The following is an 18298-nucleotide window of genomic DNA, read 5'->3' on the forward strand; positions in this document are numbered from 1 at the left end:
AGCCTGTGTTGCGTCCGGCGGTGGCATTTTTGAAAATCAGCTTTAAGCACCAATAAATTCAAATTAAAGGTAATTTCACGAAGTTGACTTTACATTCATATTTTAAATGTATCATGTATTATGCTGGTTTATTATTTTGTTCCGTTTATTGTCAGTAATCATTACCTTAGCTTCTGAGTTTAAAACGGTCATAACTCCGTAACCGTCCAAAATGGGACACATGTTTATATGAACTTTTTTTTATCACAAAGACCTAGGAAATCACCTCCTGCAGTTATGCCCTGAAGTCGTGAAACACCCTGTATATACATAGAAACATAACGTAACAGCTTCTATGTCTCACGTTCTGTACGACGCTTTTACCAACGAGACGTTTTGTGATACAACGGATAAAGCTTTAACTTCCCCTTCACATAAAGCAGGCTCTACACTGTACCGATTCGGACCGTAATGCGAAGTCGAAAACTTCTGGCTCACGCCCGAAACACCACTCGTACGAAAACAACGAAACTTCGTACAGGCTAAATGCAATGCAGTTTGAGCAGTAAAGCAACTCTGTGTGTTTTACGCTTTCAAAGCATTGTCTTATAATCTAATAAGATAACAAAGTTCTGATAAGCCCGGACACGATTTCACAGTGACAGAACTCACACGACATTGCCCCAACAGTGAACACGCCGCAGCAGACCTGTGGATATACTTCAGATTTAAGAATACAATTTAGGAATTAGCACAATGGCGTAAGTACAAGAGAATTCTCTGATCAGAACTGAAACACAAGACCTCCTTTGTAAAGAGAGGCTTACAGAACTAATATATTGATAAGTGTACAACATAGTGACATATCGGTGTGCACCAACTTCCGGTTTCTTCAAAAGCAAAAGTAGCAACTGCAGTATTGAGTCCTTTGTGAGTTGCCATGGCAACTGTTTCTCTTTGCGATTTTGTGAGCACAATGGCGTAAGTACAAGAAAATTCTCTGATCAAAACTGAAACACAAGACCTCCTTTGTAAAGAGAGGCTTACAGAACTAATATATTGATAAGTGTACAACATAGTGACATATCAGTGTGCACCAACTTCCGGTTTCTTCAAAAGCAAAAGTAGCAACTGCAGTATTGAGTCCTTTGTGAGTTGCCATGGCAACTGTTTCTCTTTGCGATTTTGTGAGCACAATGGCGTAAGTACAAGAAAATTCTCTGATCAAAACTGAAACACAAGACCTCCTTTATAAAGAGAGGCTTACAGAACTAATATATTGATAAGTGTACAACATAGTGACATATCGGTGTGCACCAACTTCCGGTTTCTTCAAAAGCAAAAGTAGCAACTGCAGTATTGAGTCCTTTGTGAGTTGCCATGGCAACTGTTTCTCTTTGCGATTTTGTGAGCACAATGGCGTAAGTACAAGAAAATTCTCTGATCAAAACTGAAACACAAGACCTCCTTTGTAAAGAGAGGCTTACAGAACTAATATATTGATAAGTGTACAACATAGTGACATATCAGTGTGCACCAACTTCCGGTTTGTTCAAAGACAAAAGTAGCAACTGCAGTATTGAGTCCTTTGTGAGTTGCCATGGCAACTGTTTCTCTTTGCGATTTTGTGAGGCAGTTAGCTCATCACGCAAGACTGTCGGTGACACATGTGAACTGTGCATCCACCTTACACGCTTAAACAAATTCTGAAGTAACGTAAATGATACGAAGGTAGAGTTCTACCTTCAGGGATACAGCGCCGTGTCTTCCGGTGAAATACAGGCAAAGTTTCGGAGAAATATATCACAGAGCCAGCTATATCTGCTGCCTATTTCAAGCCGGTATCCTGTTTGGGTTACCCTTCGACCCTGAAGATGGGAGCGACATGTTCCTCTGAAATGTTAATTGAATTTCACCGGACTACATGACCTTATAATACAGAAGACAATATGCATTGAGAACATCAAATCCAGTACTGTGGTAGTCTGTGCCACCGTACAGAACTTCAAATGGTAATGTAACATATGTGGAAGAACTATGAAATTCATACAAAACTTCAGTGTCAAAACTGAAGGAAAATATTACTTGAGAGCTTAGAGGCACAAATTTTGGGGTTATTTAAAATATCCAGACTATACAACGTCGGATGATAGGATGACTAAAGAAGTGAAAAGAATTTGGAAGGAAGCGGTCGTGACCAATACGAGATACTATCCCAGCAGATTCGTTGGCGAGCAATACTATTTATATAAGTCTCAGAAAATCAGCGTGTGAACATGCTGACTTAAATGGCTCAAGACAAGAGTCCAATGTGAAAATGGAGGCAGGACTTTGGTTTTCATACAGGCGGTGATTTTCTTCATTATCTCTGTAAATCTGAACATTTCAAGAAATATTTCAGGCCATGTACTCAGTTACTTAAGTTACGGTTTTCGGTAATAGTTACGTTCGTAGTTTGTTAGGCAGGTATTTAGTTAGGTAGATAGATAACCTCAAAGGATTGTGAAGCTATTAAGTTTGTTATTTTAAATTAAATCCGCTGGCATCTGATATTGTATGCTTTCATAACAACTTGTCGTTTCTTTCAACAAAAGCTTCAGTCTCACGGGGCTGGTTTCCGGAACTCTGTTGACCATCGCATTGGTTCTGGTGCTGTACTGGTGGTGCTCTGTTCTCAAGAAACGTCAGTCGCAGATACGTATGTATTGTTAATTGACTCAGTGTATTCATGTGAGCATTTATTTAATTGCGAGTTATTTAAAGACGCTATCAATAATTCATGGGGGCACGCGGTAGCGTAGTTCGTTGACGCACTATGCTGCAAGCCGGAAGGTGGATTCGATTGGATTTTTCAATTGACCTAATCCTTCCAGCCGCACTATGACTCTGGGGTTCACTCAGCCTCTAACAGAAATGAGTACGAGGAATATTCCTGGGGGTAAAGGGCGGCGGGCACGTAAGGCTGACCTCACCGCCATCTGTGAACCGATTATCTAGAAAAGGTGGAAGCCTCGACGTTTCACAACCCTATGGGCCTCCACGGTTTGTTTCAGGGATAGCTTTACCTTTTTCACCAATAATTCATATCATATAGCATCGAATGAGTCTATGATAGTGAATGATGAATAGTAGAGGACGTAGAAGGTAGACGTCGTGGTATATTTCACGGTGTTTTCGCAGTATTCACGTAGAGAAACTGAGATAAATTATGAAAATCTCACTCAAGGCAGTCGGCTCCATGGCCGAGCTTCGAATCGGGCACCTCTCGATAATACTTCAGAAGCCTTATCTCTAGAAAACATCTCGATGACCCGATGAAGCTTTGAGATGCTCACAGTCGCTTACCCACCTCTCATGGAAGCCGCAGATTAATTTCACAAAGCCCCGCCAGTGGGCCTTATCCTGGAGCAGCTGAATTCAGTCCATAACCTCACATGCTATTTCTTTAAGTTCAATTTCAATAGATATTTTCCATCTATGCCTATGTCTACAAAGTAAGCTCTTCCTTTCTGGCTTTCCTGCTGAATTCTACAAGCATTTGTCAACTCCCCATTCGTGCTGTATAACCCGCCTACCTCATATTACTTGAACTGATTCTCTATTATTTATTGAAAAGCATAAATGCCTATTTCCTTATTATGTAGCTATCTCCGTCTTCCTGTTACTTCCTCTGTCTTAGAGCCCAGCACTGTCCTCAACATCATTTTTTTTTCAAACGCCCTCAGTCCGTGTTACTGCATCTGAGTGAGAGGCCCAGCACTATCCTCAACATCATTTTTTTCAAACGCCCTCAGTCCGTGTTACTGCATCTGCGTTAGAGGCCCAGCACTGTCCTCAACATCATTTTTTTCAAACGCCCTCAGTCAGTGTTACTGCATCTGAGTGAGAGAAGTCTCGTATGAAATAGGATTGCTAGCATGAAAATCCTGTGTAGCCTGTACTGATCCTTCAAATATTAATCTTCAGATATTCAAGATAACAGATTGGGAGATAAAGGATTCTGAACAGACATCTAACAATCATTCCCTGATTCTTATCTGCTCTAAACTTAGATTGTCGTCTTCTGGGTTATAGCACAGTGTACGTAATAAGTATATTCCAATGTTTCGGTGGAACATGCTGATTCCATCCTCAGGGTCAAAGTTTGAAGGCTGAAGATACGGTTAAATTATACATAAAGTCTGCGAATACAATTTCCAAGAGCTCCAATCACTCGAACCACTGCCGTGTAAAATGCTGCTAGGGTCCTTCGAGAAGCCCTGGCAGTGGCGTTGGGGAGAGAAAGAACCTGATTGGGGCCCACAGAAGGGGGGGTACTCAGATCCACTGGAAGGGGAGAGAAGATGGAGCTCGGTGCGTGCTCATCCCAGTCCCTTCGATGCTGAAGATGGAAGTAGCATGTTCTATCGAAACGCTGGTATCGATTTACAATGCTACAAGGTCGCATTGCACAGTAGTGCCTATTTTGTTTTCTTCAGAATTACTGTTGTGTAGACTGTCCCATTATATATCTTTCAAGAATAGTGGAGCTATACCTCCACTCCTCCATATGTCTTCATGGTACAGTGTTTAATTAATTGGGACAGCTTTTCGTTTTATTTTATATTTCAATTCCTTGTTAATTAAGGGTTATACCGAACGTATATAAAACAAAATTAAATTCGCGCGACAAATATTCATCTAATCCAAAATAATGCTACAAATTCATTGAGTAATTTCAGAGATGAACCATAAGATGGATAGTCATGATAATTATTTTATACACTTAGCATTAATAGTACCTAATTCATGATTTTCATTCCAATTTCCATAGAAAAAATGTGCTGGTTCGATGCACCTCCGTCCCATCTGACTTCCGGTACTCCCGCTAAATCTAACTTATATTTTAAGATTTATTCTTTCACTGCCCTGAGCGAGCCTGCCTTATACAAACTTCGTACATTCCAAGTACCGAATCTCATGTCCACTTTCTTTAGCCTAGGTCGATTATCCAGAGGATCCATCCAGGTCCGAGGCTTTGTGTTCATTTTCGTAACTTGATTATTTTTTACGGTGAGTTGTTAGCCCTATGACCAACCTCCAAGCAGGAGGACCACCCCTTGTTGACTGTCCGCGACTGCTTATTCAATATATTCGCAGCTTCCCAGCGTAAATAGTAATAGTCTAATTACTTATAGAATATAAATATATTCTCGTGTTCGGATAAAAATACATAATTCTAACACAATATCTTGTTTCTTTCCAGACGATGGTACTATTCTGGTTGTTGCTAGCGAGGCGAATCCTCAGCACGTGGAGCACCAGACTCAACCGTACTACATAGGGGCACCGCCACCATATTCAGACCACTCTCAATACAACCATCATTGTTCGTATATAACATCATCTTTATCTACTGTACGATACGAGAACGCACTCACATGACGTCTTTGCTTAGGGTTACTTCACGACGCTGCCAGCATAAGAATATATAGCGTCGAATGGTAGGATGACAGACGAAGGATAAATTAGAAAATATTTGGAAGAAAGCAGTCGTGTCCTTAGAGATGTACTATCCTAGCGTCTGGAAGCTGCAGGCACTGAGAAGTACGAAAATTTCCAGTCAGGACAGCAGTTGTCCCCGGCCGAGATTCGAAATGAGCACCTTCCGAATATGAATTAAGACCATGAAGAATAGTATCTTCTGGGATGTAACGCCGTGTGCTCCTTTGAAAGTCAACCTACGTTTCGGTGGAACTTGTCGCCTCAATCTTCAGAGTCGAATAATCCGAGCAAGATATCAGCGTGAAATGCAGAGCAGAGTTTTTCTGCTTCCCAACTCCTGTCACGCTGGTATCTTGCCCTGATTATTCCACCTTTAAGATGGAGGCAATACGTTCCCGCGAACGTTGTCAGCCGCCCTTTATCCTCTGGAAAAGATTTCAGGTACTAATTTCTGTTAGAGGCTGAGTCGACCCCAGAGCCATAGTGCGGCTGGAGGGATTAAGTCAATTGAAAAATCCAAGGGCCTAATCAGGAATCGAACCCGAGACTTTCAGGTTTGCAGCATAGTGCCCTCACTGAAAGAACAGTATACAATATTATGACGTAGGGGACTGAAGGGATGGATACGTTTTGGTCTGTACTGCGGGCTTCTGAGTTTAAAGCCGTGTAGTCTGGGAGATGCTCACCAATGCTTCAGTCAAAATCTGGTGCCTGAGACTTTACAAGAAGGTACACGGTATCATAACCGGAAGGTCACAGATATCTACAGCCGATAAAACCGCAAATCTCACACACTGCTTCGCTTCGTCTCGCTTCTTCCAGCAGCTTTAATTTATTTTCATATTTAGTCTAAGGAAGATAAGATGGGCAGGGCATGTAGCACAAATGGGGGAAAAGCGAAATGCATATAGGGTATTGGTGGGAAATCCAGAAGGAAAGAGACCACTGGGAAGACAAAGGCGTAGGTGGGCGGACAATATTAAAATGGACCTTAGAGAGATAGGATGGGATGTATGGATTGGATTGAGCTGGTTCAGGACAGTAACCAGTGGAGGGATCTTGTGAACACGGTAATGAACTTTCGGGTTCCATAAAATTCTGGGCAATTCTTGAGTAGCTGCTGAATTGGCGGCTCCTCAAGAAGGACTTAGATCCATTAGTAAGTAAGTAAGTTTATTTAACATCCTCAGAAACACGGATTTAGTGGTCTTATAAAAGCTTCTGGCGTTCACATTGTGTCACTCAGCTACCTTACATGTCTGTTACACTTTGCTGTCCACAGATAATTCACAAAATGCTCCGCCTCCGCCATATTCGTTGGCAGTAACAATGCAGACTCAAACACCGGCCTACAGCGTACATCCTTCTACCATCGCAAGATAACGACACCGAACCTACATGCATATTCTATAATAAATATTTGAACATATATCGTATTCTGTGACACAACTCAAAACTGAAGATTTCTGTCTTCTGGGATGTGACCCCATGTATTCTGACGTTTCGGAGGAACATGTCATCTTCTTATCTTCAGAACAAAACAAAATAACATGTTCCTTCCAAAATTCGTGTCTAACAGACTACACGGCGTAACAGCATACTGCTCCGAAACGTCGGCAAATATCTATATGGCTTCAAATCCCGGAAGACAATAATATGCTTAGCTACCCGGCGTGAGAGCTTCAAATCTCACAAGCAGTATCTGTTACTCTTTTTTTTTTTGCATAGAGACATGTAAATATTATCTTAAAAGAAGTAACACTGAAGATACATTTGTGACTATGCGCCGTGATTATCGAATTTCTGCTGTTAACTATACGTTTACTGTGAAATAAATATAACTGATGTATTTAATCCTTTGTTACGTTACTTGCTCTTATCTATTCAAAATTTGTATATAAAATTGATATAAATATTTGGAAAGAAATAACACCAGAATATAAATTTAATACAGTCATTAATATTTATGCATTCTATTCTTGATAGTACATAGATTTCTGAATTTTTATACATTGAGACCAACGTCTTCAAAAGGACTGAACTCCAAATCTTCAGTACCAATGTGACGTCACTCCTTTATGCTTGTGAAACGTGGGAAGTTACCCAACAAATTACAAACAGAATGTAGGTCTTTATTAATCGCTAATTGTTTTTTCCTTGGCACTACAGCCCCAGTGGGCCTAGGCCTACCTCCATGAACTTCTCCGTTCACTTCGGTTTTTCTAGATCTTACACATTCGGTAGGACTCCTTGGGCGGGTGATCAGCTCGTCGCAAGGCCTCTACCTGTACACAAACACAGAAAAACACACACACACAAACTAAACATTCGTGCCCTGAGTGGGATTCGAACCCACGATCCAAGTTTCCAAGCGAGCGAAGAGAGTACATGCCTTAGACCGCAATATTAATGTAAGATAGCCAGAAACTATATCAAATGAAGATCTACGGAAAATTAGAGAAAAGCAGCCAACTGTCAACCAGAAAAAGAGAAAATGGCGCTGGACTGGTCATACCCTAAGGACACCCAGTGGATCCATAGAAAAGTCGTCACTAAACTGAAACGCCCAGGGGGTTCGAAGGCGCAGTCGTCCCAGAAACACCTGAAAGAGGACGGTCGATGAAGAAGTCATGAAAGGGGGGAAGCTATGAAGTGAGATTAAGAGAGTTGTTGTTGACAGGATCCGGTTGAAGTGTTTCACAGATTATCTGTGCTCCAGAGGGGACAACAGAGATTAGCTCAACACACTGATACCGAAACTTAAATTAGCCCCTTGGTAGTCTCTGTCAGCTAGAGTTTATTTGGCGAGGCGCACAATGCCTATAGAATATTCACCTAGAGAAATTATTCCAAACTCTCGAAGAGGCTATTTTGAGGGTACTGTGGTCAGCAAATTCCTTAAGTCATATCTAACCTCATTAAGCTGAGCCCTTCTTGAGAAGCCGCCAGTTGTGCAGCTACTCAAGAACTTCTCAGCAAATTAATGGAACCCGAAGGTTCATTACCATGTTCATGACAGCCCTCCACTGGTCCCTATCCTGAGTCAGATGAATCCAGTCCATACCACCCCATCCTATGTCTCTAAGATCCATTTTAATATTATCCTGCCACCTACGTCTTTGTCTTCCAAGTGGTCTCTTTCACTCCGGCTTTCCCACTAATATCCTACATGCATTCCTCTTCTCCCCAATCGTGCTACATGTCTTGCCCATCCCATCTTCCTTGATTTGATATTCCTGAAATCATACCGATATTAATTAAGCAAGTCATTTTACCCTGATGGTATCTATGATCTGCAAAGAGTAGAGAAGTTATTAAAACGAACGGTAGGAGAAACGAGTTAATACCAACAAACGTAACAAACCCTCAGTATTGCCAACCACACACAAAACAAGTACCAAAGCTGACAATGGTCTTCCGGCATGCCAACGTCATACGTTCTCAACGCATGTTCCTTGCTTCCTATTTTGCTATCAGACCACTGTACGAGGAAGCAGATTCCTGTCTAAGCGTAGTCTCACAGAAGTACTGGGAAACTGAACGCCACAACATCAACGCACTTTGTTCGAGGTTCGCGTCCGGAGGGGTGATCGAGTGACCGTGCTTCTAGAATGCTGAAGTGAGTACAAAACTATCGGTAGGGTCCGTAGTTGCATTTAAAGGTTAAGTTACCTAGTACGTACCTAAGTTCATCAGAGTTCTTAAAAAACGGGCCACAGTTCTCCAGCTACTCAAGAATTCCTCGTCCTCGAAGCCCAATTACCGTGTTTACAACATCCCTCAACTGACCGTATCCTGAATCAGATGAATTGTGTCAAAAACCCTACATCCTGCCTCTTTGATACTGATTTAGTGTTATCCTCCTATGTTTTTTGCCTAAGCACAAGGAAATCAAGGGGCACAGTAACGGTTAAAGGCTCCAACTACTCCCTTCTCGGCGTTGAGTGATTCCTGTGAAGCTCTAGTTGCACATATGTTCTCTGTGTCACACTCAAAAGCGAAATTACAGTACTTTGGGTGAGAGCCTACTTTTTTTTCCTAGTGGGGTGGGACTAAGTCCCTTGTACTGCGGCCACTTCTGGCCTATTGTACCAGCCCCAGATGATAGGTAAGGGTGATTGTGGATCAATAGGTGGAATGAAGATTGACACGGGAAACAGAAGTACTCGGAGAAAACCTACCCCAGCGCCATTTTGTCCACCACAAATCCCACTTGAACACGGGCCGCCGCGGTGGGAAGCCAGCGACTAACCGCTTGAGCTATGGCGTGGCCAAACAGCCGACTTAGTAACTGGTTTCTGAGCAGACATATCCACATAGTTCCTCACAGATAAAACGCCAGTACATTTCAGTCTACAAGGGAATACAAAATAACATATACATCAATATTACTTCCCACAACGCCATACCTGATGCTTTTTTTTTTCAAATACAAGGCTTTAGCATTTACAAACTTCAGACATTCCGTAGCTGAGAAACTATCAGCGTCTCAAGATGGGTCCTGCTCTATGGAGTTAGTTATACTAATGGTAAATTTGGAGCAAAGCAATCTGCTATGAAGCATTTTGTGCCCTATGTTACAAAGCTACGTATATCCACCAGACTTTCATTGCTTTATCACAATATTTTTGGCTTTAAGTATTTTTAGTGTTCTCTTATTCACAGTAGGTATCCTCTGCAACACTTCTTCGAAATGAAAATAACATGTAAGATTTGAGACTTTCACGGCGGTGACTATGAAGAAAGCAGTCTTCTGGGATTTGGCACCGTGTATATGTGGTGTTAACCGACGTTTCGGAGGAACGTATCGCCTCCATCTTCAGGGTAGAAGAAAAAATATAAGAAATCTGCAAGCGAAGAGACCGTGAGAACCGGTACCGGTTGTATTTGTATGGCAATACAGATTCCACGCTTTCAGTTCCCTAAGTGATGTATCTCCTATCTGTAATATAGATCAAAATGCAGACAATGGGGAAACACAAGTAGGTTGGCTACAGTCAATTACATCAACAGGCGAAACATGTTTCCGGTACTCTTAGCCGCCGCTTCCTCTCTTTCGTCACATCCGGTTTATATTATTCATATCGCTTTTCTTTCCTTTAGATCCTTCGCTTGTTTCCGTTTCTTCGTTTCCCCGAATGTCATTTGTCTGGCACATGTCACATCTAATGCAATGTCTGAAGTTCATCCCGAAACCGTGTTTTACAGTGCAGTTTGTAATAAAATCTTGGAATCATTTTCTTCTACAAAACGTGATTTCCCTCATTTTTATCCAACAAAAATTTTAAGTTCAAGAACCATTCCCCGAAAAATTGTCCAGACCGCCTCTGGGGTTCACCCAAACTCCTATCTAATGGGTACCGGGGATAAAACGGCAGGGGCGTGAAGGTGACAGCTCACCTTCAGCTAGTGCTGAAGTAAAGAAAATGTGGATCTATACATCCACTCCCCCATACGTCTTCATGGCGTAGTGCTTAATTCGTTGAGCACAGGGACAACTTTACTTTTACCTTACCCTTCCCTGAAATTAATCTTCCGTTTATCCATTGGCCATTAGATCATCAAAGAAGAGCATAATTTTCTCTTACTGCATGTTTGGTACCCAGCTAGACTGCTGACACGTAACGCTTCTGCAAGAGATCGGTTTTAATCTCGGCAAGGAGACTGACTATCCAACTGAAGTTTCTTTTTGTATCTTTCCACATTGATTCAAGGTAAACGCCTAGACAGTAACTTAAATTAATCCAAGATCCTCCCCTTCCATATCTTTTCCTAGTCATCGCTCACGATTACCCAACCATTCGATGCTGTTTAGTGTTAGTTATTGGCACTATCGTGACGTAAACTATAAACAGATGAACTTACTGACATCTTGGACATTACGCATCGTCCAATATTTTATTTAAAACAACGTTTCGGAGACTGGTCTGTGTCTCCATCCTCAGGTAAAGGATCCACTCAGTTGCGCCCAATCGATAGAGCTAGTCCCTATCTATCGACTGAGTACGCATTTTACCTGAGGACGGAGGCAGAGTCTAATCTCCTAAACACAGTTTTAAATAAAGGAATTGGACGGTAAGCAACGTCCAAACAGCCTAATAACTGTATTAATATACCATCGTCATGAACTTTTAGGCCATATTTACAAATAAAGAAAATATTTGCTTAGAATAAGATTAACATTATTGAAGGAAAAGATATTCAGACGAACAATTAAGCAGGTTCTGTTCTTTCATATGGAATATTTAATGTCTGCCAACAGAGTGTGGATCATAATCGGAGGGCTCGTAATGGTGGTTGCTGCAATCTTGATTGTCCTGATATTCTTGTATTGACCCAGCCAAAAAGAAAGCGCACAATGTAAGTTGAATGAAATTCATCATTTAAGTATAAAGCTGCTCAGTTACGCTTCTAATTCTTCCCAGTAACCTGAATGTATCTGAGTGTTCGCAGAGCTAACAACTTCACAGAGTAAAAATAATAATACAGGCAGTTAGCCGCCGGGTTCGAGCCCAGGTCACGTAATGTTGGATTTTTGGTGGACAAAGTGACACTGGCAGGTTTTCTCCGAGTATTTCGGTTTCCCTTACCAATTCTCATTCCAGCGACTGCTCCACATTCATCACCATCTATCATCCGGGGCTGATGCAATAGGCCAATCAGTGGCTGACGTACCAAGTGGATTCAGTCTCACCCCATCCCAAAAAATTTAACTTACAGAATAATAAAGCGAAAGAATGGATCAGTGCGTTATTTATGGGGCTGTACCTGAAATTTGGTTTCGGAGCTTCACTGGCCATGACAGAATAAAGGAGAGTGGCGTTTGAGGCGATCGATGAGGTGAGTCATACACAGTGATGAACTTGCAAAAACTTTCAGGCGCGGGAAAAGAATTCAACAGCCCTTCATTAGTTATTTTTAAGAAGTTTTGTCCCTTGAATTTTGCATCCAATGGGGTCGGCTTGTTGATACACAATTATTTATTTGTTTTTATTGCTTAATTTCTTGTTGCGAGGAGCATAAGGGACCCGTGAACCGTTTCGTATCTCTTCAGTTTCTTAATCTTACAGAGAGTCGGTAGGGCTCCTTGAACGGGGGATCGACCCATCGTAAGACCGATACCTACACAGGACAACACAAATACAGAATAAACGCAGACAGACATGCATACCTCGAGTGGGATTCGAACCCACGATCCAAGTGTTTTTGCAGACGAAGACATTCCGTGCCCTATACCGCGTGACCACTTTGATCGGCAGCACTCAGTTACAATAAAGAAAAATAAAATTAAACACTTTACCTGGTGTCATAAAAGAGCAGATTTAGGGCAAGCAGACTTGCTTTCCTATTTTCCTCTCTCTTTCTTTATTCTTTTCTGTATCATACTTTTCGTACTTTCTTCCTTTCTTCTCTTCCTTATTGGACCTAACTTTGTGCCGTCGACTGGTTATTGATCTTGCTTTGAATCCGGAAAGTTCCGGATTCGAATCTTGGTTTCGTACAGTTTTCATCATGATGAAGACGTGTTATTGAACTGAAACAGGCGTTGGATATTGTCACGTATCCGGGGTTTGTGTGACTAACAATAGCGGGTTCTGCAGTGGATGACTGGCTTTAGTGACAGCTTATTTTACAATCACTCGCAATCACAATCAATTACTGCAATTCAGTCAATCTACTACCGAGGTCTTTCCCTATTCTCGTTTTCCTTCTATGACTGACTTCTGATTTACGACTGTACTACTTATATAGTCTAAGAGCCGGGATACCTCAGTCGGTATAGCGACTGGCTACGGGCTGGACGACCGAGGGGTCGGAGTTCGAGTCCCGGTGGGGTCAAGAATTTTCTCTTCTTCAAGTCGTTCAGACTGGCTCTGGGATCCAACCAACCTCAAACACAATGAGTACCGGGAGCTCTTTCCCCGGGGTAAAAGTGGCAGGGGCGTGAAGCTGACCACTCACCTCCAACTAGTGCCGGGGTCAAGAAAATGTGGCTCTATACATCCACTACCCCATACACCTCCATGGCGCAGTGCTTAATTAGTTAAGCACAGGGACAACTTTGCTTTTACTTATATAGTCTCGAGGCGGATCCATAGAAAACACATCCTTTGCCCAGCAATATATATATATATATATATATATGCGAACCACATAGTTCTCATCTCTTCTGTTGTCAAGAATGGGAATGTTTATTGGCCCGTCACCTAGAAATGGATTACCTTTATTGTCGCGTATTTTACGCGTTACATAGTAACGGACTGTTTACCAAGAATCTGTCTCCGCGGGAACGTGTATATCGAGCTGTTTCCTAGCAGTGGGTCGATAAGTCACAGTATTTTCCACCATTTTGTTAAAACCGTGATGTTTCGGAAGGTAGGCGTGCTTCCGTCATCAATTGAATGTGTGAAAACTACTCGGCCCAGAAATTAGCTCGATCTATTGGACTAGCAAAGTAGGTCTCACAATTTGGCCTTATGACGGAAGCAGAGTCAGCTTGAGAAACTTCGTGCTATTAACATAACATGAGACAATGGAAAATGTACAACATATATGTCTGTTTGATGACTGTGTTAACTAGTATCAAACTCTTGCCCTCTCTTGAATTTTTGAAAACGTCAGCGTCAAACTTATTCATAAAATTATTTAATTTATGTCAACAGGACATACCTCATAATCGGTGGGGTGGTGATATTGGTGGCCGCTGTTCTGATTACTTTTCTCCTATGGTATATAGAGCTTACTGGAGAGGAATGTGCCCAACGTAAGTCGATCCAAATATATTCTTCACTCTAAACTCACTACTCAAGCGGTTAGGAAGCAAACATTAGCTGTATATAACTAGGGCGTTTTCACTTTGTGGTCACTGCTCTGCATTACTGACCTACATTAATTACTAAAATATGAAAGCAAAATTAAAGTATTGGCTCTATAGCTCATTGTGAAATTTGGCTTTCTTGTGGAAGTATAGTTTAAGTAGCTCTTAACTTTGACACTAGATGGAAGTGAGTGGTTAGCTTTGTAACTCCGGCTGATTTACCCCTAAGGAGAAAGCCCACAATACAAATTGACAAGAACAGTGACGAGGTCTGAAAGTAGCTGTGGAAAGAAAAATATTGAGACCAGGAATCGAAATCAGCCGCCGAGCTCCTAGACAAGTCACTATAATGATTAGGCTACCCAGCTGGCACTCATGAGGGACCGGTGCATTAAATACGATTCAACATATTCTCCAGTATTTGCGGAATGGCGAGGCGCGGTGGTTAACGTACAAAATAAAAGGTGATTGAACCGTAACGTTTGTTCAATCAGTAGAAATTAAATACCTGACATACTTGCTAGAAAACATATATATTGACTTCCAAATAAAATGTGTTCATTTTAAAGACGATTTTGCCAATATCATAAAACTGATAAGTTCATATATGGGTTGTGTGACGTGTCAAGTTCTCATGGCGGTGTAAAATCATGACATAAAGATAGGAAACATATGTTTTGAAAATGTGGCATAGTTCAGATATTTGGGAACGATAACAGATCGAAACCTCATTCAGGAGGAAATTAAGAGGAGACTGAACTTGGGTAATGCTTGCTACCATTCAGTCCAGAACCTTTCGTCTTCTCGTCTGCTGTCAAAAAAAGATAAAAATTAGAATATACAAAACTATAATTTTGCCTGTGGTTCTGTATGGGTGTGAAACTTGGTCTCTGACATTAAGGGAGGAACATAGACTGAGGGTGTTTGAGAACAGAGCGTTGCGGAGAATATTTGGACCGAACATAGATGAAGTGACAGGAGGTTGGAGAAAACTGCATAATGAGGGGCTTCATAACTTGTACTCTTCTCCAAGTATAATTAGAGTGATCAAGTCTAGGAGAATGAGGTGGGCAGGGCATGTAGTACGAATGGGGGAGACGAGGAATGCTTATAGGATATTGGTGGGAAAGCCAGACGGAAAGAGGCCACTGGGAAGACCAAGGCGTAAGTGGGTGGACAATATTAGAATGAATCTTAGAGAGATAGGATGGGATGGTATGGATTGGATTGATCTGGTTCAGGATAGGGACCAGTGAAGGGCTCTTGTGAACACGGTAATGAACCTTCGGGTTCCATAAAATTCTGGGAAATTCTTGAGTAGCTGCAGAATTGGCAGCTCCTCAAGAAGGGCTCAGCTCCATGAGTGAGTGAGTAAGAGAAGTAACTGTAACTGAAAGGTCTGCGGATTGTTTTATTTTTGTGGAGGCCCCGGGGTGACTACCTCGGTCGCTGCCCTTTAAATCTGGCCCGTTTAAGGGCTGTTATCTCGGATCTGCCCGAAAGCGGGAACACCTCCCATTGGATCGCTTCATTCTTATTCTCTTCGTCTCTTCGTCCCTGTTCATTCAACATTAAACTCATATTATTGTTTCTGCTATGTAACGAAATCGTCAAGGAGAAATTCAATCTGTATCTCTATATAAAGAGGCTATACGCTGGCAAATATTGTTAATACTGATAACTACATTCAATGTTTATATAGGCTGTGCTCGAAATAACGTTCCCAGGGCTACAGTGATAAATCAACAAGTTGCATTTCCTCCTGCGCCTCTCCTACAATTCAGCAATCAGCAGCCACCACCATTGTACCCATATCACCTTCTACAAGCTCAAGCAAGTATGTAATTTTAGGTGCAACTGAAATTCCTTACTCTGTGATAGATAAATATTAGGTCACAGAAAAAGCTCCAGACTTAAAAGACCATGTGATAATGTGCTGCCTGATCAGGACTGTCGCGAATCTCAGGTGCGGTGCTAGATGAGTACGGAACAATAAAAAGAATGGCATTCAGCGAGGGAAAACCGAAGGAAATCCGAGAAAAACCTGCACCATTGCCACTTCGTCCAATTTCTGGGATTAAATCAACGACTATCGGTCTGAGCTATGATAATGACTTATGCCACTTTATGTTAACTAGCTGTCCATGGGCTATTTCCTCATATTATATCATGGAATGTACAAACACATGTCTACAACCAGTAAATCTTTTGTTTGTCATTTCTAATCATTTTTTTTCCACAAATATAATGACTGACACATCTTACACATTTTCAAATATCCACAACAAAATATCACTATTTTTAATATTATGTTTCAGCATCCTGTTGCATTAATATATCACTTTTTTAATTTTTATTTTTAAGTACAGGACTAACTATATGTAAAGTTGCATTTAAGAGGGAAGTGAATGTGTCTAAGTGATCACTATTTGTAACGGGATGCCAAATGATATGACAAATGTTTTCCTCGAGAATCTCTGTATTACAGTAGAGGTTACGTCTTGTCTCAAAATATGTCATTTCGCAAAGGAGGCCTACACATCTTTCTCTCTCTATTATCCGCAGTTTATCCTTCCACCGGGCCACCACCGCCTTACTCTGCAGTAATGGAGGATCCACCGGTACTTCCCCGCGAACATACTGCGAGTGAGCAGAAGATTTATACCGCTAAATAACAGACGCCATATTCCAGACGTAACAATGATCTCAAGTGACTGCAACGTAAACAGTTGCAAGTATGAAGATACCGTGCCTATGTTCTGCAATTGACAATTGCAATGGATAATGACCAATGTTGCAGTATCAGTGTTAGAACGTTTTGTAGGATTTTGGGTTCTCACACCGGTGGTTATGAAGAGTTCTACCTTCTGGGATATAAAGCAGTATAGTTCGTTAAAAGTCAACAGATGTTTCGGAGGAATATGTCCTCTCCATTTGCTGGGTATAAGAATGAGCCAACCACCAAATCAGTATGAGCCGGGTGGCAGGCAGAGTCGAAACGTTGACTTTCAAAGGACTACATGATGCTATGTCTCAGAAGATATAATTTTTCGTTTGAGTGTTTTCTATGGGAATTGTACATTGAATTCAGAATTTTAAAACACTGACAGTAAGTGTAAATAAAATACCATAATAATAAGTTTGTGTCTGTTCATGCGATTGTTTAGCCTTAGAAAGCTCTCAGTGAATTTAGTTACATTTGATGTTAGGTGTATATACCAGAAGATGTTGGTTGAATTCGGTGTCGGTTCATTTCGGCCCTAATATAACAACATTTTACATGAAGCTCAAATATAACTTCAATCCCCTCAAAAACAGATCGTCATATAACAATGAAGCACATGGCATAAACATTTATCTCACTGAGATCCAAAATTTGATTTAAACTATTTCCCAATGCGCTAAATTTTTAACGAAATAGAGGGCAAAGCATTCTAGGGACAATTAGTAGTGTGATTACTTTGCAACAGCAAGTTTTTACCTACAACAATTGATCTGTATCTGTAACAAATGCCGGTCACGGTAGCCGAGCGGTCTAGGGCATGCACTGTCTTCGCTCGCTCGGAAGCCGGGATCGTGGGTTCCAATCCCACTCAGGGCATGGATGTGTGTGTGCGTTTTTCTGTGTTTGTGTACAGGTAGAGGCCTTGCGACGAGCTGATCACCTGCCCAAGGAGTCCTACCGTATGTAGGCCTAGGCCCAAATGAGGGCTGTAGCGCCAATGAAAAAAAAAATCTGTAAGAAATAATCATGACAGCCACTGAAGCATAAATGCATTTGGAAGTAAGTATATTCCAGCAGCCTTGTATATACGTAGGTCGTACTGAAAGTCATGAGCAACAATTTTTTGTAAAGTAACATGATTTATTATTGACAAACCAAATACACCACCTCAATCTACAGACCTTTCTTTATTTTTCCACATAATCGCCACTTCTTTGTACACATTTCTCCAGCGTTCTGGGAGTCTGAAAATTACCCTTCTGTAAAATTCCTTTCCAGCCATCCGAAGACAC

The 18298-nt window shown here is 41.4% G+C and overlaps 2 protein-coding genes across 4 annotated transcripts; both read left to right on the plus strand.

The window, feature by feature from the left end:
- Positions 1–652: 652 nt before the first annotated feature.
- LOC111870787 lies at positions 653–7271 on the plus strand. The gene is made up of 4 exons (XM_023863316.2): positions 653–740; positions 2574–2677; positions 5225–5347; positions 6746–7271. The coding sequence occupies exons 1-4, from the start codon at positions 736–738 to the stop codon at positions 6844–6846; spliced, it is 333 nt and encodes a 110-aa protein (XP_023719084.1). The 5' UTR covers positions 653–735; the 3' UTR covers positions 6847–7271.
- Positions 7272–8931: 1660 nt separating this feature from the next.
- Positions 8932–17694, plus strand: LOC111870815. 3 transcript variants are annotated; one of them, XM_023863377.2, is made up of 5 exons: positions 8936–9082; positions 11726–11823; positions 14127–14227; positions 15984–16118; positions 16847–17694. In XM_023863377.2, coding segments are annotated over exons 2-5 (348 nt in total). In that variant the 5' UTR covers positions 8936–9082; positions 11726–11821; the 3' UTR covers positions 16957–17694. The 3 variants fall into 3 exon arrangements, 2 of the variants coding, with proteins under 2 accessions (XP_023719145.1, XP_023719144.1); XR_002843926.2 differs by lacking the exon at positions 14127–14227 and having other exon boundaries at positions 8932–9082; XM_023863376.2 differs by lacking the exon at positions 11726–11823.
- The last annotated feature ends 604 nt before the right edge of the window (positions 17695–18298 follow it).

The sequence above is a fragment of the Cryptotermes secundus genome, unplaced genomic scaffold (genome assembly GCF_002891405.2).
Source record: "Cryptotermes secundus unplaced genomic scaffold, Csec_1.0 scaffold499, whole genome shotgun sequence".
In the NCBI taxonomy this organism is placed as follows: domain Eukaryota; kingdom Metazoa; phylum Arthropoda; class Insecta; order Blattodea; family Kalotermitidae; genus Cryptotermes; species Cryptotermes secundus.

Coding starts and splice junctions, on each gene's coding strand:
- LOC111870787 (XM_023863316.2), top strand. Junction 2,678..5,224: donor GAAACGTCAGTCGCAGATAC/GTATGTATTGTT, acceptor GTTTCTTTCCAG/ACGATGGTACTATTCTGGTT. Junction 5,348..6,745: donor CTCTCAATACAACCATCATT/GTTCGTATATAA, acceptor TGCTGTCCACAG/ATAATTCACAAAATGCTCCG.
- LOC111870815 (XM_023863376.2), top strand. Junction 14,228..15,983: donor TGGAGAGGAATGTGCCCAAC/GTAAGTCGATCC, acceptor ATGTTTATATAG/GCTGTGCTCGAAATAACGTT. Junction 16,119..16,846: donor CCTTCTACAAGCTCAAGCAA/GTATGTAATTTT, acceptor TATTATCCGCAG/TTTATCCTTCCACCGGGCCA.